Source organism: Sminthopsis crassicaudata, chromosome 5, assembly GCF_048593235.1.
Source record: "Sminthopsis crassicaudata isolate SCR6 chromosome 5, ASM4859323v1, whole genome shotgun sequence".
Taxonomy (NCBI): domain Eukaryota; kingdom Metazoa; phylum Chordata; class Mammalia; order Dasyuromorphia; family Dasyuridae; genus Sminthopsis; species Sminthopsis crassicaudata.
This window is the reverse complement of record NC_133621.1, coordinates 225,916,402-225,934,696: the sequence shown is the minus strand read 5'-3', so window position 1 is coordinate 225,934,696 and position 18,295 is coordinate 225,916,402. Positions and strand designations below refer to the sequence as shown.

The following is an 18,295-nucleotide window of genomic DNA, read 5'->3' as shown; positions in this document are numbered from 1 at the left end:
GTTCCAGATTAAAATTCCATTTTTGCCATTCCAACACCTGTGACCTGTGAATAAGTTACTACCACTTTCCATAAACTTAGAGACACCTTTCAATTCTATATTTGTGTTACTATATATGCTTTTTAAAATAGCTTTCAATTTTCCTAAATATAAGCAAAGATATTTTTCAGTATTCACCATTACAAAAGCTTGTGCTTCTAATTTTTCTCTCTCCTTTCCACTCCCCTAGACCATAAGCAATTCAATCCTATATATGTTTTGAGGGAAGTTGGATAGCCATTTCTGGAGCTTTGTAAGAGAAATCAGAGATGGGTATTAAATTTTTGGGAATCATTGTGTGGAAATGATAGCTTTTGCCCCTGGAGTCAAAGTTATCGCCTTGCATAGAGAATGAGGAAAAAACAAAGCAAAACAAACAAAAAAAAATCCCTCAGGATTAGAGCTTCACAGAATAACTTGCTTCAGGGTTTGGGGGAAAAAGACGAGAAAAATCTATATAAATTCACAGTTTCATGTGCAATCCTCTTTTTGTTCTCTCTATATTAAAACTGTATTTAAGTTCTTTATTCAAAAAGTACATTTTACTCTCCAAACTTACTAAGCATAACTTTATTTCCTTAAGGAAGAGGATTGCACATGAAACTGTGAATTTATATAGATTTTAAAAAACGTTTATATTAAACTTGACATGGTAGTAGTACTCAAATTACTCTAATTGTCTGTGGTTCCTTGTGAATATTTAAAACTCATTTAAACTGGCCAAAAAGATTCATTTTATTTTTTATTTAAAATTAAAAAAATTATTATAGCATTTACTTTTCCAAATACATGCATTTTAGATTTTAGATTCCCTTTTGTTCATTTTTTTAAAAATGTATTTTTGACACATTTTTCTTTTTCTTCCTTTCTTTTTTTCCTTTCTTCCTTTCTTTCTTTTGCTTATTTATTTTTGTGTTGTTAGTACTTCCTGGTAATTGCCACCTAACAGGTCAACAAGTCTAAAAATGTATGCTCATGGACAGCTTTTTCCAGAAGTTTGACAGTTAGGGGAAGAAAGGAAAAGACTAGTAGCTGGATCAGATAAAAGGGTCAATGAAGGACTTTTAAAGAATAGCACTGATCTAATCCTGCCTTCCCCTTCTCTCCTCTTCTCTTCCTTCTCCTTCTTATTCAATGAGACGATATCTTCATTCCAGAGCTGACCTTACACATAGATCGAGTAGGCAGTTATTTATAGCACGACTTGCAGAGAATATAGCCTGTCCAAAAATATTTCTCCCTCCCCTGTCCCCCCCACCCCCACTCTCACCTCTTGCTTTATATCCTGAAGTCTCCAACACTAGAAATATATTCGTTAGATTTAGGGTATTATATTTCTTCAGAAATATCTTGTTAAAAATAGGAACACACCCGGAAAGGTAATACAGGGAGTCCCAAAAGTCTTAGTGCAGTTTAAAGCCCTAACAAATAAAGTGGAAATAACCCCCCCCACAAAACCTTACAAAAATATCATTTTCAAGCTTAGTTATTTAAATTTCTTTTACATTTATTTAGCTTTGGCTATTTAAAAATGATTTTTTAATTTTAATTTTAGTAAGACATGTATTTCATGTGTGACAGGTTCCTTTGCTTGGTCACCTTAGTCACCTGATTTATCTCCCTTGGACTTTTTCTTATGAAATCACATCAAAACTATGATGCATCAAAAACCTTGTTTTTTGGATGATCTTCAGGTTAGAATTACAAATACAATACTATTAATTAATGAACAATAGCTGATGGAAGTTTTTAAAGTTCAAGAATTGACTAGGAAACTGTTTATAGCAAAAGACAATGGTTATGTTGAATTTCACCAAGACATATTAATATTTGAAAGGTTAAAATAATTAACCTTTCAAATGTTTTTAAAAATAAGTTTGTAGAATTTATACCTTATATTAAAGTTGAAAACTATACTGAGACTTTTGGGACACCTTGTATCATCATCATCATCATCATCATCATCATCATCATCATAGCTAACATTCATATAGTATTCACTATGTGCCAGTGGGCCACTAGTTGCTTCAGTGGACAGAGAGTTGGATCTGCAATCAGGAAGACTCATTAAGTTCAAATCTGGTCTCAGAAACTTACTAGCTGTATGTCCTGTCAACCTCAGTTTCTTCATCTATAAAATGAGCTGGAGAACAAAATGGCAAATGGAGTCACAAAGAGTTGGCCACAACTGAAATGACTGAATAATAACAATGTGCCAAGTATTATGTTAAGTACTTTACAAACATTATTTCATTTAATCCTCACAACAATCCTGTGAAGTAGGTGCTGTACCATTTTACAATGGAGGAAACTGAGGCAAATAGAAGTAATCTTTTTTTTTTTATAGTCTAATAAGGATTAAACAAATTAGCTTGCTGCTACTTTGGAAAGGTTGCTCAGAAAATGGGATACAAGATAGATGAATTTTGGTATTGGTTAGGGAAAGATAATTTTGAGAATAAGTGCTGTTCTCAATGGTTAATGCTGGTTGAGGGTGCTAAATCAGGAAACATGGTAAGGATTGGGAGGTGGTACATCACAGGTAACAATCCCAATTCTGTTTCCTAGTAGGTAAACCAAGGGATTCAGGAAGACCAATTTCAATTTCTGCTGTTCTAAGCCTCTGATTGGTTGTTCTTCTGTGTTTTTCATGGGCCACTGATAGAACCATATTTTGTTACAAATGATGTAATGAAAAGAACATCATCCTTGTAAGTCAGAACATCTGGATTTGAGTTCTGGCTTGTCTGCCATTTACCTGGAGTGTGATTCTACATTTTTGAGTCTCAGTTTCCTCCTCTGTAAAATGAGAAGATGGGACTAGATGGCTTCTAAGATCCCTCCCAGTTCCATTCCAGACTCTTTATTCAGTGAACGGTTTCCTTTTATCCCTTTCTATCCCAGGGCCTGGTCCAACTTCTGGCAAATTGCAAGCACAAGTAAATGCTGCCTAAATCACTGTATTATTGGCATGTTGGGTGCTGGACATACAAAGACATGAAAAATTGATATCGCCTTATATTCTTTTATGTTATTTTCTTAATTTTACATTCTCCTAAGAGAATATATCATGTCTATGATTCTGTGAGATCATTGTGCCATTGCCGTGTATAACCCAAAAAAGGTTATGGCCTCTTAATCCTTAGAGATTTTAAAGAACGAGTAAAGATCTCTCTTTCTCTCTCTCTCCTCTTTTTCCCCCCTCTCTGTCTAGACTGGGAGTTGGGACCATCGAGCTCCAGGGCAGAAAAGTCCTGCCAGGCTAGGGACTGTGATTCTAGGATTACTCCTCACAGATTGTATGCCCTTGGGGGAAATCAGTCAGGGACTATCTGAGTGCTCACTACCACCCCAGCTAGCCCCAGAATGTAAGTTGCTGAAGAGCAGAGAGGGAAGAGGCTGGAAGGGTGCTGTTTATATAGGAGCTTATTCAAATATTAACTGTATTTGAAAGGAAGAAGATAAAGTTGAATTACATTGTGATAATGTTGCTTTTATAAAAAGTAAAATAGCCTGCAGCCCTTTCCTAACTGTTCTGTTAGTGTGACTTTATTGTAATGTTGATTCTATGCTGCAAAGGTGGACTTCCTTCTCAGGGACTTTCTCTCTTTTTCTCAAATGCCACCATCTCCTTCCCACCCCCTGCTCTGGTCAAGTATGTAGTTCTTTATTCTTCCATTTTATCTTTTTTTTTTTTTAAAAAGCTTTTTATTTTCAAACCATATGCACGGATAATTTTTCAATATTGACCCTTGCATAGCCTTGTGTTTCAGACTCTTTCCCCGCCTCCCCTCTCCTAGGTGGCAAGCAATCCAATATATGTTATGCATGTTAAAATATATGTTAAATCCAATATATGTAAATATATTTATACAATTCTCTTGCTACACAAGAAAAATTAGATCAAAAAGGAAAGAAAATGAGTAAGAAAACAAAATGCAAGTGAACAATATCAAATAGAGTGAGAATGTTATGTGGTGATCCACATTCAGTTCCCACAGTCCTCTCTCTGAATGTAGATGGCTCTCTTCATCACAAGATCATTCCCAGTTTTATCTTAATAATTATTTTGCCACGTTGCCAAAAGTGCCTGAGATTCCCATTACTATATTGAAATGGGGGGTGATCATAAAATGTCGGAGCTGGAAGAGATATTATAAAAGATCTGATTCTATAGCTCTACTCTTCTTTTGACAGATTTTTGAGGGTGGGAACTTTTCTATAAGAACTAGACTTCTTTAAAGCCTGCCATTATTTCTTTTCAGTTTCAAGATACTAACAAAGATTATCTGTGTCCTTTCTGTGAGTAGATCAAGCGTTCTTAGGGTCCACAGATCCCCAAGGGATAGATTTTATGGAGTCTCTGAACTGAGAGGAAAAAAAGACATTTATTTTCACTAAACTGCAACTAGCTTTCATTAGCATTTCCTTACAAATCAGGCAACAGCCTCTTGGGTCCCTAAGTCATTTGGATCCCTAGCCTGCCTTCAGAACGTGCCAAGGCTAAGCATAGCCAGGAGCTGCTTCCCTTAACTTTTTCCAGTCCAGTCTAGGGCTTACCATTAGGCACGAAGAAATCAGGTCTCCAATGGGCGTTTGTTCTTCATTTCATCGCCCCTGGCTCTCCCCTGCTCCCGCTGTGGGCTTGGGAGCTGGCCAGCCTACTGAGCTTCCAGAAAGCTCCTAGATGAGGGAGAGCCAGAATCTTCCAGCTGGAGGCCAGCTCATGGCCAAACTGGCTCTGGGCCTCTGCAAGTGAAATCCATAATAATGATGTGCCTGTGAAAGGCCCGGGGGTGGGGGCAGCGCAGTCAACTGCTGGCCAACGGGCCTCAGAGAAGGGAGGGAGCTGCAGGATACTAAGGGACTAAGGGACAGTTTTCATGTCAGAGGCTCTGGAGCAAAGGTGCAAGGAAAAATGTGCTTGCATGTAAAATAAATGCAGAGAATGGGCACATAGACATAGTAGGGATGCTCACACATATATTTATTTTGTAATGAATCTAGCAAACATTTTTTGAAAGCTCTAAAACAGAGCTATGTCCATGCTAAAAGATCCACTTCTGTCCCTCTATCCTTGTGACCCTGAGCAAAATTAAATTCTTTGGTCTTCAATGAACTCGTCTCTAAAATTGAGGGACTTAAACCTGATAACCTCCTAATTATTAAGCTAGTAAGGCATCGAGGTGATTTGTCAATGGAATCTCACCAGAAAGCCTTGAATTCAAATCTGGATTTAGACACTAACAAGTTCTGTGATTCTAGGCAAGTCACTTAACCTTGTTTGCCTCTGTTTCTCTATCTGTCAAATGAACTGGAGGAGTAAATGGCCAACAATTCCAGCCAAGAAAAGTCACAAAAAATTGGGACACAATTGAAAAAAACTGAAAACAATAAAAAAATCTTATCCAGCTTTGAATTTATGATCTAACTAATAAAAATCAGCCAGAAAGAGAAATAGAGGCAGAGAAGAGCAAAGAGAATTAGCATCTTGGGTTCACGTGAACCAAGGTTCTTTGATAAATCTATTTCAGAGCTTCTAACTTGCTATCCTATTCTCAACTACAGCTACTTAAAATACCAGTTCCAAGCCTCTTAGCTCAGGTCTCTTGCCAAAGGCTGAAGTTACCCCCTTTTCATCCCTGTTACTATATTGAGGTGCATAGTTGGCAATCTTTTAGGTTATGTGATCTGTCTGGGGCCATATTTGGGGGTTCATGCAAAGAGAACGTGGAGAGAGCGTGGGGTTTCCCCCTTCTGTCATTCAAACTCTCTGGACTTTAGTTTCTTCATGTCTATAATGGTGTGTGTGTGTGTGTGTGTGTGTGTGTGTGTGTGTGAGACTGATCTCCTCTTCCAATTCTAAAGCTCTGATTGTAGAATTTTATAGTTATCCCTATGGGAAAGTACAGGGTGAACCTTCCTGGAGGCAGAGTGTTGGCTAAGTTAGGTTGTTAAAAGACACAAAAGATAGAGTGTAGTAAGGAAGACCTGAATTCAGATACTTACTAGCTATGTGACCCTGGGTATTTAAATTCTGCCTGCCTCAGTTTCCTCATCTGTAAAATGAGGACAATAACAACAATTTATTTTCCAGGCAGAAATGCTTGTAAAGTACTTTGCAAACCTTAAAATGCTATGTCAATGCTATTAGTATTACATTTATAGTTTCATTAAGTTGGAAGAGCAGAGCCCATTTCTTAGCTTAAGTAAGGCAGGGGCTTAGATGGGGAGCTAGCCATCTGACCTCTGCAAGGGTGGAGGACTTTGCTCAGCTTTGGCTAGTAGCTGGAGAATTTATTCCTGTATTCAGTTTCACTCCCTTTGGCTCCCTAAAAGGGAATTTCAACACTCTGTCTCCTCCGCCCATAGTGTTCCACCCCCACCCCATCTTCCACCCCCCTTCACAGAGCAGGGGAAACCAAGAGCTTCTGGTATTCCATTTGGCAGAGGGATATGCCAGGGCTTGCAGCCAGTTCTGAGAGCACCCGAGGGGAGAGGTTCTTTTGACAGGCAGTGGGAGGGGCAGCTGGATCTCATCCTTCATCAGGTCTTTGCTCATGGGGAACTGAGGGACCAGAGCTCCCTTTTCCAACCCCAGTACCCTTTGGCTGGACAGGATGGGGAGAAAGGGGGGGCTTCTTCCTTGGGATCCATAAAGTCTGGATGGGAAACAATTTCTAGCTCAAATCCTTATTTTTTTCCTGAGTGGAGGTTATTTGAAGTTGTCAGGTATGTTCAGCAGTTGACATATTCTAAGTCACTTTCGTAACCAGAACAGGATTTTTTTTTAAGCAAAATAATTCTCTTGCATTTTTTCCTTTATGTTTCTGTGATCTATGATGTCTCCTCTCATTCTGGAAGAGAACTATAATATCGGGGAGGTGATGTCATGATATGCAAGTGAATTGGATTTGAGTGAAGGAGGATTGTACAAGGTCACCTGCTTCACTTTCCCCTCCAGAGGCATCTGGGTCCAGGGTCCAGATATAGATCAGGACACTGGAGATGATCCTGGATGAAATGGGAGACCATGGCCTTTTTAAAGCTAAAGTTTTCAATAGGTTTGACTCAGTTCAACCGAGGCCATGCCCATTCAGTGTTTAAAGGTAGGTAGCAGCCGAGGCAAAAAATGGTTTCTTTCACCTAGTTAAGAAAAAATAAAATCGATAAATAAATTTGGGAGGGGAAGATCCAAACAGAAATGATTGCTATTTATATTCCCTCTGAATCAATCAGGACCCAAACAATGACCAACTGACCTGGGACCTATAGCAATGGGTCAGTCAATGAGAGTCAGAGTGATTTGGGTTTAAGACATGGTCCTTAAGAAAGAAATCTATTCTGTAAACCCCAAGACATGCTGGGAGATTTCAGTAATCAAAAGAAAATCACTCCTTTACTGAATGGGAATTATAATAATACCTACTTGGAAGGATTGTCATAAAGAGCAAATGTGATAATATATAAACCATATGAATGGCAACTAGTTAAAATGATGACATTTTTCCCTCTCTTCCAGTCCATCTTTTTTGTGCTGTGTATAAGGCAAGTCCTTCTGGTTTCCCTTTCCTAGGGAATTCTATTTCCACCTATCATATACACACACATGTACACATCATTTGGTAGGATCTGATTTTTGCTTCAAAGTGGCTGTGGAAGACTACTAATAATAGTTGCTTCTAAAGTGTCTTTATATTAGTAAAGCCCTTACATCTATTACCTTATGAGAAGCCCGGGAAGCTATTGGGCTTTGAGTCAGGAACTCGTCTCTCCAAATTCAAATCTGGTCTCAGCCCTGTTTACCTCAGTTTCCTCATTTGTCAAATGATTTGGAGATGGAAATGACAAATCCCTCCAATTTCTTTGCCAAGAAAAAACCCAAATGGGATCATGAAGAGTTGAACATGACTGAATAATTCTGTGAGATTAGGTCCCCTAAAAATTGTTATAGATCAGGAAACCCAGTCCCTGAGAGTATAAGGAACTTGCTCAGGGTCACAAAACTAATAAGCATGGAAGGTAAGATTTGAATCCATATTTTCCTACTTCAAATTGAACAATATACTGCATCATGTTGAAGAGGAAACACTCTGAGGAGTAGGAAGAATTAATAGTGAGCAATATTATAAATATTAAAGTAATCTAACATTTGGTAAACTATTTGTTTTGAAAACTCAGTTGGTCTGGTTTCTGAAGATTCTGAAGATTTACCATTTGCTCTTCTGGAAAGGGATAAACATTTATTAAGCATTTATTGAGTACTAGATCCTTTATAATTATTATCTTATTTGATTCTCACAATAACCGGGGGAGGTAGGTGCTATTATTATTATCCCTATTTTGCATATGGGGAAACTGAGGCAAATATATTAATTGATTTGCTCAATGTTACACAGCCAATAAATGTTTAAGACTATATTTGAACTAAAATAACCAGGCCTGGTCTCTAGCCACTGAACCACCTAGTTGTATAGGGCAGAGTTTGATCCTGGATCTATGATTTCATTGGAATAGGGAACTCCCAGAGGAGGTCACTTTTACCAAATGAGTTTGTTATTTTCCCTATACTTTACAATCTTAAAGAATTGCCTAGGTCCCTAAGAGGTTGCATATATTGCCCAGGATTCCACATCTGGTAGTATCAAAAGCAGGATCTTAACTCAAGCCTTTCACTGGTCCATATTTTTTCTTCTAAATTAAATAGGCTCCCTGTGTACTCTATCTTCTCATTGTTTGGGTTTGGGGGATGGAGAGTCCTAGAGGAAGGAGGGATGCAGGGAAAAGAAGGAGAGAAAAGCTCCCTCTTTCCTCTACTATTGTTAACAAATTTATTTTTCTGTATATTTTATCTTGTTTATGACATTTAATGGAATTTAAGCATTCTGAAATCTGTTTGTAGCTAGCTTCCTTGATTTGTCCAGCAAAGTCAGAGGTCAAGAGCCCAGAAGCCTCGAAAAGAGAGATTTAACCCCTCATCTAGTAACTTTTCTTTAGTGAGCTGGCTTGGGTCAGGAAGATAAAGGGCATTGCAGCTATGGAAGTGCCCATAATGTGTCATTTTGCCATCACTTTAGGCTTTTGTATCATCAAATGTAAAATAGAGAATAATAACATCAATCTCATGGGTTGTTGTGAGGACTAAATGAGCTAACGTATATAAAATATTTCAAAAACCTCAAGTTATATAAACATCGTAAGAATAATTATTGTTAGGGGGACCACTGAGCTCCCTTCTTACCCTCCAGTCTGTGTATCTAGTCCTGAGCTATGCTGCCTTAGAGTTGAGTTTAGTTCTAGCTCCTTCATTGCCAAAAGTGGATTAGTTGGGAGCACGTTCCTTCTTTGACTGACTCTCTGGAGAAAGGGGAAGAAGGTTCTCTTGCTTTCTCCCTCAAATTACGGTCTATTTTGCATAGACCTACAGGTGTGACAAATAATGTGCATACATAGCTTTGTGATTGATGTGCCTTTAAATGATGCAAAATTCTATTTCCTGTGTTTAGATGTTGTTGAGTCAGAAAGGTACTGAAGTACTTTCCCATTTCACAGATGAGAAAACTGAGCCCCACAGAGTTAAATAAGTTGCTTAGGATCACACAACTTGTAAATGTTAGAGGCTGGATTTGAACTCAGGAAAATTTTGATTATGGGCTCAGCACTCTATCTCCGGCACCATTTGGCTGCTTCATTAGAAAATATAGACTATTTAATGTGAGGTAATAGCCAACTAATATAGCATGTGTGAGCTAGTCAAGAGCACTAGCACGTTACAACTCATCAGTCTGTACATGTTTATGCATGTGATGGGGTGCTTTGTATCATATTACCTGTAGTTGTATTAATGTTTTGAAAAAAATCCCTAAACTAAATAGACAAAAAGAAGAATATTTCAGATAGAAACACCATCACCATTTTAAAAAAAAAGAAGGTTGTTATTAATTAGAATAAAGAATAGGTGTAATTGAATGGAATGTTAATAGTAACTGTAAGATAGAATTAGATGTTGAAAATCCTGAATCTTTGGTATAGAATTTTATAAAACATTTAGACAAAGTAAAAGAAAGAAGCAAACTTGTATCAAATTTCTCTTCTTTTCTCTTTTGGGATGTGTGTGGTATTTGTCAAATAACTACAAGGAACTCTCAGAAGAGTTACAATGATAGGAATGGAGTATCTTTTAGTTGTATGGATTGAAAGCTGTAATCAGCAGCTCCTTCCTCTTAGAAGAGCAGGCATTCAGAGAAAAACTTCAAGTTTATTCCTGTCAGTGAAAGAAAATGGAAATGATTCGGATAGAGAAAAAACTTTTAATGCACAGTTGGTTGGTTTGATTGATTTAAAAATTGAATTCAATTGTGTAATATTAAAATTACTGGAGAGGCAGTCAATGCAGTTTAGGATGTGGCAGGTAAAAATCCTGATGTTTTGAAGAAAATAATTGAAAAAATTGTATACATTGATCAATAAGTTTTTAATATGGATGAAAAAGGCTTATTCCAGAAAAGAATGTCTTTGAGAATTTATATTTATTTTTTTTATTAAAGGTTTTTATTTTCAAAATTTATGCATGGATAAATTTTCAACATTCACCCTTGCAAAATCTTGTGTTCCAATTTTTTCCCTCCCCTACCCCTAACCCCTCTCCTAGACAGCAAGTAATCCAACATATGATAAACATGTGCATTTCTTCTATATATATTTCCATAAATATACTACACAAGAAAAATCAATCAAAATGAAAAAAAAATGAGAAAGAAAACAAAATACAAGCAAACAACAACAAAAAGAATGAAAATACTATTGTGAACCACCCTCAATCCCCACAGTTCTCTCTCTGGTGCTGATGGCTCTCTCCATCATGAGACCATTGGAACTAGCCTGAATCATCTCATTATTGAAGAGAGCCACGTCCATCAGAATTGATTACAGAACTGATGTTTTTAAGAAAGAAAAAAACTCAGCCTGTATTTAAAATGTCCAAGCATCACCAGGACAACTAGATGACACAGTGCAGAGCACTGGGCTTGGAGTCAGGAAGACTCCTCTTCCTGAGTTCAAATCAGACTTCTGATATCACTAGTGGATGACCCAGAGAAGTCATTTAACCCTATTTGCCTCAGTTCCTCAACTATAAAATGAACTGGAGAAGGAAACAGTAAACTACTCCAGTATATCTGTATAGAAAATCTCAAATATTGACAGGACTAGACAAAAGGATTGCCTAACACTTTTATGAAGAGAGAATGCAGAATGAGATTTTAAATTAAAATCAATGCTTGTGTACTGGTCTTGAAATCCTCAGGGTGTAATGGGCTCAACCACTGATCCATTTCTTTGGTGGTTAAATAGGAAAGGATGAGTTCCTAAAGCTGTTTTTGAAGATTGGTTTTCCAGTTATTTTAGCCCAGCTGTTTTAAAAAAATATTTCAAGGACTACAATCTCAGACTAAAAGTTATACTAATTTTAGATCACACTCCAAATTATACAGCTATACTTGGTGAAATGTGAGAGAATGTAACAGTCTTTTTTTCTTTGTTTCTTTTGTTTTTGTCACTAAACACAATATCTTTGTATAGGCCATGAACTAATCATAGCATATAAGGCCTTCTGCTTAAGAAAAACTTTTGAACAGGCAATTATTAAAACAATGGCCAATTTAAATTAAATTGCCTAAATAAATTAAATTAAAATTAAAACAATGCAATTTTCTTCACCGAATTCTGGAAAAATCATCCCTTCAAAAGATGCAATTGAAAATATCCATTATGTCTAGAAATAAATGCCAGCAATATTCCTGCAGAGTGGAAGCACATTTTGCCACATTGCACAGATAGTAAATTTGAAGGTTTTTCTCTTTCTAAAGCAGACTGTGATAGAAGAAATGGCAAACATTGGAAGAAGGCTTTGTTTTGATGAATGAGATGTCCAAGAACTGCTCAGTTTGTATTCAGAATTTTGGACTGAGAATAATCTTCTTCATTTAGATCAAATGAATGTTTGAAGAAACCAACAATAATGTCAAAAAAGCCAATCATGTGCAAGTAAAGTGAAGATTTGGGGATATTTTTCAAACTTTGATCTCAGAAGAGAAAAAAAAAATCATAGATATTGACCCTAACAATGATGAAAGCATGCAGATTTACCTATTTGATGATAAAGTTTTATTGCACCTATCAACATATATAAGTAGATTCAAAGAAAGATAAGATGATTCAAGCTATGCTGCCAAAATATTTTAAGTGACAAAAATGAGGGTTTTTTTTGGTTATATTATCATAGTAGGATTATTTATAGGCGTGATATTTAGTCATTTAAAATTAATAACTGATATTTTATATCAACTGTGATTGTCTAAGCACTTTACAATTATTATACTATTACAATTATTATCTCATTTGTTGCTCCCAACAACCGTAAGTTAGATACTATTATTAACTCCATATAACAAATGAGGAAAATTAGGCAAATGAAGGTGAAGTGACTGCCTTAGGGTCACAAAGATAGTAAATGTCTGAGGTAGCATTTGAACTCAGATCTTCCTAACTGGCTCCCTACTCCTATCTACTGTGTCACCTGGCTGCTTTCTATAGTTATTTTATTATTTTGTAATGAAACTGAATCAGAAACTCTATTTTTATATCATTTGCTCTTATAGTATAGCAATAAACAGATAAAACATATTTTTAAGAAATGTTATTGTGTCTTCCATTGAGAGTAAACTAATGCATATATTTTACATACAGTTGAATAGTGTGGATTTGAAAAATTTCATTACTTCTTGGGGACAGGTAGGTGGTCCAGTAGATTGAGTGCTGGGTCTAGAGTCAGAAAAATTCATCTTCCTGAATTCAGCTAGCTGTATGACCTTGGATAAATCACTTAACACTACCTCAGTTTCCTCATCTCTAAAATGAGCTGAATAAAAAAAATGACAAATCCCTCTAGTATCTTTGTCAGGAAAATCCCAAATAGGGTCAGGAAGAGTTGAACAGTGTTGAAATGATTCAGTAACAACATACCAGCAAACCACTTCTGGATCCATGATTAGCACTATTTGGGGAATAACTAAATAAATGGTATTTATTTTCCCCTTCTCTCTTTTTGACTGTTAACTCTTTGCAGGCAGGGGTTGTTTTACTCTGGGGTCTTAATAATTTTGTCAAAAAACCCCTGCTATCCAAATATTTGCCAGCAGGGCTTGCCTTTGGCAAAATCATAGAATCAAAGATGGTTTAGACTGGGAAGGACCTTCTCAGATTTAAACCAGAGCCTTTTAATGACACTCTCATGATGTGCTTCGTACCCTTCCACCTCTGTTTCTGCCATTTTCTTCTATTTGTGGCATTCCCTTCATACTCCGTACCTTCTGGCTGTCCAGGGCTCCATATAGTTGCTCTACTCAATCAATAGGCATCTATTAAGCATGCACTCTGTGTTAGGCATTGGACCAGTTTCTGCTGATACAAAAAATGAAAGGATCCTTAACCTCAAGTACCCATTCTTCCAAAATTACTTCTATCTCCTCCTTCAAAACTCTCCTTCTTTCATTACTCAAGTTTGCAGCTAGGTGTTAAGAGGAAAGCAATTTGAGGAAACAATTTCACACTAAGGTGTCAATGAGCGATAACCTCAGATTAATGAGTCAATCTGCCAAAATGTATTTATTTTAGCTGAGGGGTTTCCTTAATCCAAATAGGTCATTTCCAATGGCAGGCTTTCCAGGAAGGTTTGGCTTTCCAGGGTCTAGACTTTATCACAGATACCCACCTTTGACACTCTTTTTCTTTTTCCTTTCTCATAGTGGAAAATGAAATGCTGTAAGTGCGACTCCCGGCTGCCTCATGGCTACAATAGTCACAGGGTGGAGAATGTGCTCTCTTCCTCCGGCCCCACACGCTGGTGGCAGTCCCAAAATGGTAAGAGCCCTGGACAACTAAAGCTAATAACAGTTCTTCTCCAAAAGGAAATGAACCTAAAGTGCCCAGTGTATATAATGTAGACTACAACGCATCCCTCTGAATGCATTGGAAAGGAGATATCTGTACCAGCAAGTTTCCCCTTCCTCTCCCATGTATTTAGTGGGGTAGAATGAGAGGAAGCTTGTAGGAAGGTTTGGTAGGGGCAGCAGGAAGGTTTGCTTTATTTCTTTCCATCATTGCGACCTTGTTGCAAGAGGTAGCTTTAGGAAAGAATCTGGGATGGAGATAGATACTGTTAGAGATGGTGTAAAAGTGGAGAGTAAGAAGAAATTTGCAAACCTGATCAAGAATTGATTGGTTAACTTACAAGTCTATATAATTTTTGTCCCTGGTCATGAAACATGGAAGATAGGGGTGGACAAATATTGGACTTAAATATCATGGGATTGTCTTACAAGAGAAAAATTAAATACAAAAAGTAGACCTTGCAAAAGTAGGTCTGATATGAAGTGTCTTCAGGGACTGGGAAGGGAGAAATGCATTCCATCTGAGTATCTACTTTTTGTGTCCTGACAGATGTGAGCCCTGTTTCTCTACAACTGGATCTGGATAGGAAATTCCAGCTCCAGGACATCATGCTGGACTTACAGGTGAGTTCAATCCTGGGTTATGATGAGTGCAAAGTCGGAGGGTGTAGTCCCCAAGTGTCTGGGTGGGTATGGCTTAGGGAAGGACCAGAAAGAATCATCTTGTTTTCCCAAGCCTGAGGATATTGTACTACGGGTTGGGAGTGTCCACTTTGTGGGAACATATCACTCTCTGAATCACAGGATGAGATGGAGAGGAAGATAAAGACCCTAATAGCTCTATAGCTTATGGATATAGTCTTGGAAACAGCAGAGCCTGCCACTTTCCAGATTTCCTCTGTGTTTGTTGAATTCTATCATATAGATCTTTCTAATGTAGTAACATTGCTATGGACTCAGTCTTATTTTATACATGGTTGTTTGAAGTGCAGAGTTGGAACATAGCTAGCTGGTCTACAGATAGGCATTTGTCTTGGGGAAAATATACACAAAATTTGACTGTTAATGTGATTTTTTAAAATGAGCACATCAGAAAATTTATATAAAATTAGTCATATTCCCTTCAAATTAGTCACTTTGGAAAGTTACACACTCAAAGATATTTTCTTGGGAATCTATTACATATTTATAGTAGCTGGATACAATGCATGATCAACAAATCAATGAATTCTATTCCAACTATCTGATCAATGAGCCTCCATCTCAATAACTCTAGCCTTTTCCATAAAATTAGGCCAAAGTTAATAATGACTAGATCTATAACTAGGAAAGGATAACTAAGACTTTGACTCAGAGTGCTGAAATTTAGAGAAAGTTTTGAGCAGTTGTAGTCCATCAGTAGAAAACAAACTACTGATACTAGTGCCTCTAATAGTAGGTTTCTTCCTCTGGTGGGTTCATTTTAGTTGAGTTCTTCTACACTTCACCTGGCCATGATCCACACTGTCTCACTACTTAACTAAGACTCTTTTCTGGCTCATTTATTCCAGGTACTAGCTGCAGCTTTTACACAGTATCTTGAAGCTTACAGAATAGTTTCTCAAATAGTGAGATTGTTATTGCCATAATAGGTAAGGAAACAGTCTTAGAAAGCTAAAGTGACTTGCCTAGAGGTGAACAGCCAGTGGGTGTCAGAGATGATACTCTGGCCTCCAAATCCAATATCCTTTCTGATGTACCTTGTTGCCTAATGATCACCCTCAAAGGATGAATTTGATTTTTGGAAACAGAGTCAGGTCTAGTAATGAGCCATAATGAGCCAATAATAATTAACTAGTTAGAATAATGAGTCTAATTCTCTTTTGTGTCTCACAGACTGACTTAGAGGGCTTTTCTCAAAAGAGGTATCAAAATGTAATGATCATCTGAATAAGCATGTACAACTTTCTAAGGGAATTACTTTGAAAGAAGTAACTATTTGGTTAAAGTAGTTCTGGCATATTATGTTTAAAAATCATTGAATACTTTATCAATAATTCCCTGTCTGCTCCCCCTACTTTTTGTTTCCCTCTGTAAAAAATCAGATGTGGATTAATGAATTTGGGGTACTTTTTGATAGGGAAGAGATTTAAACATTAAGACAACAAGGTACATAGTGAAGTCACTTAGAAGCATGTGAGACATAGAAGCCTTTAGTGAATGCAATTGGGATTCCACCACTTGGGTTTTGCTAAGTGCTATTTATGAATCCTCTCCCTAATTCTAGAAAGGCTTGAATTCAATCTCTTTAAATTCATAACATCAGCTGGGAAAATCCCAGGGGATTGAGAATGGTCCTATGGCAGGTATAATTCTATATGGCCATTTGCTTCAATTAGCTGTTGCTGCCCTATTCTAGCTCAGTCCCCAGCGCTCCCATGGGTTCAAAATAATGCTAGCATGGCTAAGCAGATTTCCTAGTTCAGGGCTGGCTTAGAGTCTCTGTGGCAGCCTATTTATCCGGCCCATACAGGTTCCCTGCTCTGGTTAGGGATGCTGTTTCTTTAGACTGAATCAGTCTTTTATAATCCTTTGGATGTGGTCTCTTGAAGTATGTGGTCAGGGAATAACTGTTTGCTCTTTGAGTCTAAGCTTCTGAAGCTCAATTATAGCCCCATCTCATCTCCTTGGCTTGGATTACAGTAGCTTATTCACTTATTTTCTCCTTTTTTGCCAGTAGCTTATTCACTTCTCTCCTTTCTTGCCATGCTTTCCCCACAGGGACCTCTACCAGCGGGCATGCTGATTGAACATTCCCCGGACTTTGGAAAGACTTGGAAGGTCTATCAATACCTGGCCCCCAACTGTGCTGCCACCTTTCCCCATCTCCGCCAGGGCCGGCCTCAAAGCTGGCAGGATGTTCGGTGCCAGCCATTGTCAACCCAGCACACTGGGCCCAATCGTGGGGGAAAGGTACAGTAATTGGGTATGATCCCTGAGATGTGTGAGGGTGGAGAAAGCAAACAGACATTCAGTAAATATATCAGTGTCTCCCCTGTGCTAGGTATTGGGAATATACAGATGAATTCATTGCCCTATAGAAACTCAGAGTGTAATAGAAAGAATTAGACACATTTAAATACTTATGTGATGATGGATGAGGACTGCTTCTTTGATTTCACTGAGGTAAGGAACTCCCAGATAAGAAAACTGTGTGACTATGGGAAGGTCACTTTATTTTCCTTATTTCTAAATGATGAGGAGCAGACTGGAGTCCTCTTAAATCCATTTTTAGCTCTTGACCTCTGATCCTAAGAAGAGACCTTCCCTCTTTTTCTAACTACCATAATATGAAACCACTCAGAATTCTCAACAGAGAGCTCTTTATGTTTGCCACTAGCTACTTCTGTTGAGTCTTCCTCTTCCCTTTCCCCCACTTTGAGTATGGTGTGGGGGTTAGAGTGCTTTCTGTTCTCCAGATTGATCTCAGGACTGAAGTGCAGCCTCCCACTGTTCTGTCCTCCACCTACCCCATAACAGTTCATCACATAGTCAAGCTTTTCCGAGGTCAAAACCTCCTTAGTAAGGAATTTTAGGGTATGAACTTCACATAGATAAGCAAATTAGAGGCCCTTAGCTTACTCCCTAAATACTGCTTCTCAAGGTTAAAACTGGCTTTAGCAAATAATTGTGTTAAATGTAGAGTCTCAGACAGAGAGCTGGGCTTGGACATGAGAAAACAGATTCAAATTTTTCCTGACATCTGAAGCCTGTGTGATCCTAAGCAAATCACTTAAACATTTTGTTCCCAGGTGACTCTAAATTGCAGAGCATCTGTTCCTTAGATTCATCTACAGAGCAGCTTGGAAGCCTAGGGAATAGAGTGCCAGGCTTGGAGTCAGGAAAACCTGATTTCAAATATGGATTCACACATGTGTGAGCTGTGTGATCTTGGCCAAGTCACTTAACACATTTTTTTTCCTCAGCTATAAAATAAGCTGGGGAAGGAAATAGCAAACTACTTTAATATCTTTACCAAGAAAACCCCAAATGGGGTTATGAAGAATGAAATGACTGAACAACAGATTCATTTTTGGATTAAAGCCCAGTCTCCCACTCTTCTATTCTCTCCTTGTCCCATAGCAAACAGTTCATCACACACTAAGTATTTTGAGGTCAAAAATTTCCTTGTGAGGAATTTATAGCATTTGGTAGAGGGATTTTCCTCACTGGGAGTTTCCTATATCAATAAAATAATAAAGTTAGTTCCTTTCACTGAAAGAGAGAGAAAAAAAGAAAGCAAGAAAGAAAGAGAGAAAAAATGAAGG

At 37.7% G+C, this 18,295-nt stretch overlaps 1 protein-coding gene across 3 annotated transcripts in view; it reads left to right on the top strand.

Annotated features, from left to right (window-relative positions):
- Positions 1 to 18,295, top strand: part of LAMB3 (laminin subunit beta 3) — a 64,831-nt gene that overhangs the window by 14,842 nt on the left and 31,694 nt on the right. For all 3 annotated transcript variants that reach the window (XM_074270167.1, XM_074270165.1, XM_074270164.1), the window contains 3 exons: positions 13,845 to 13,959; positions 14,539 to 14,612; positions 16,749 to 16,940. In XM_074270167.1, the coding sequence (XP_074126268.1) occupies positions 13,845 to 13,959; positions 14,539 to 14,612; positions 16,749 to 16,940 (381 nt within the window). The remainder of the gene's footprint in view (positions 1 to 13,844; positions 13,960 to 14,538; positions 14,613 to 16,748; positions 16,941 to 18,295) is intronic.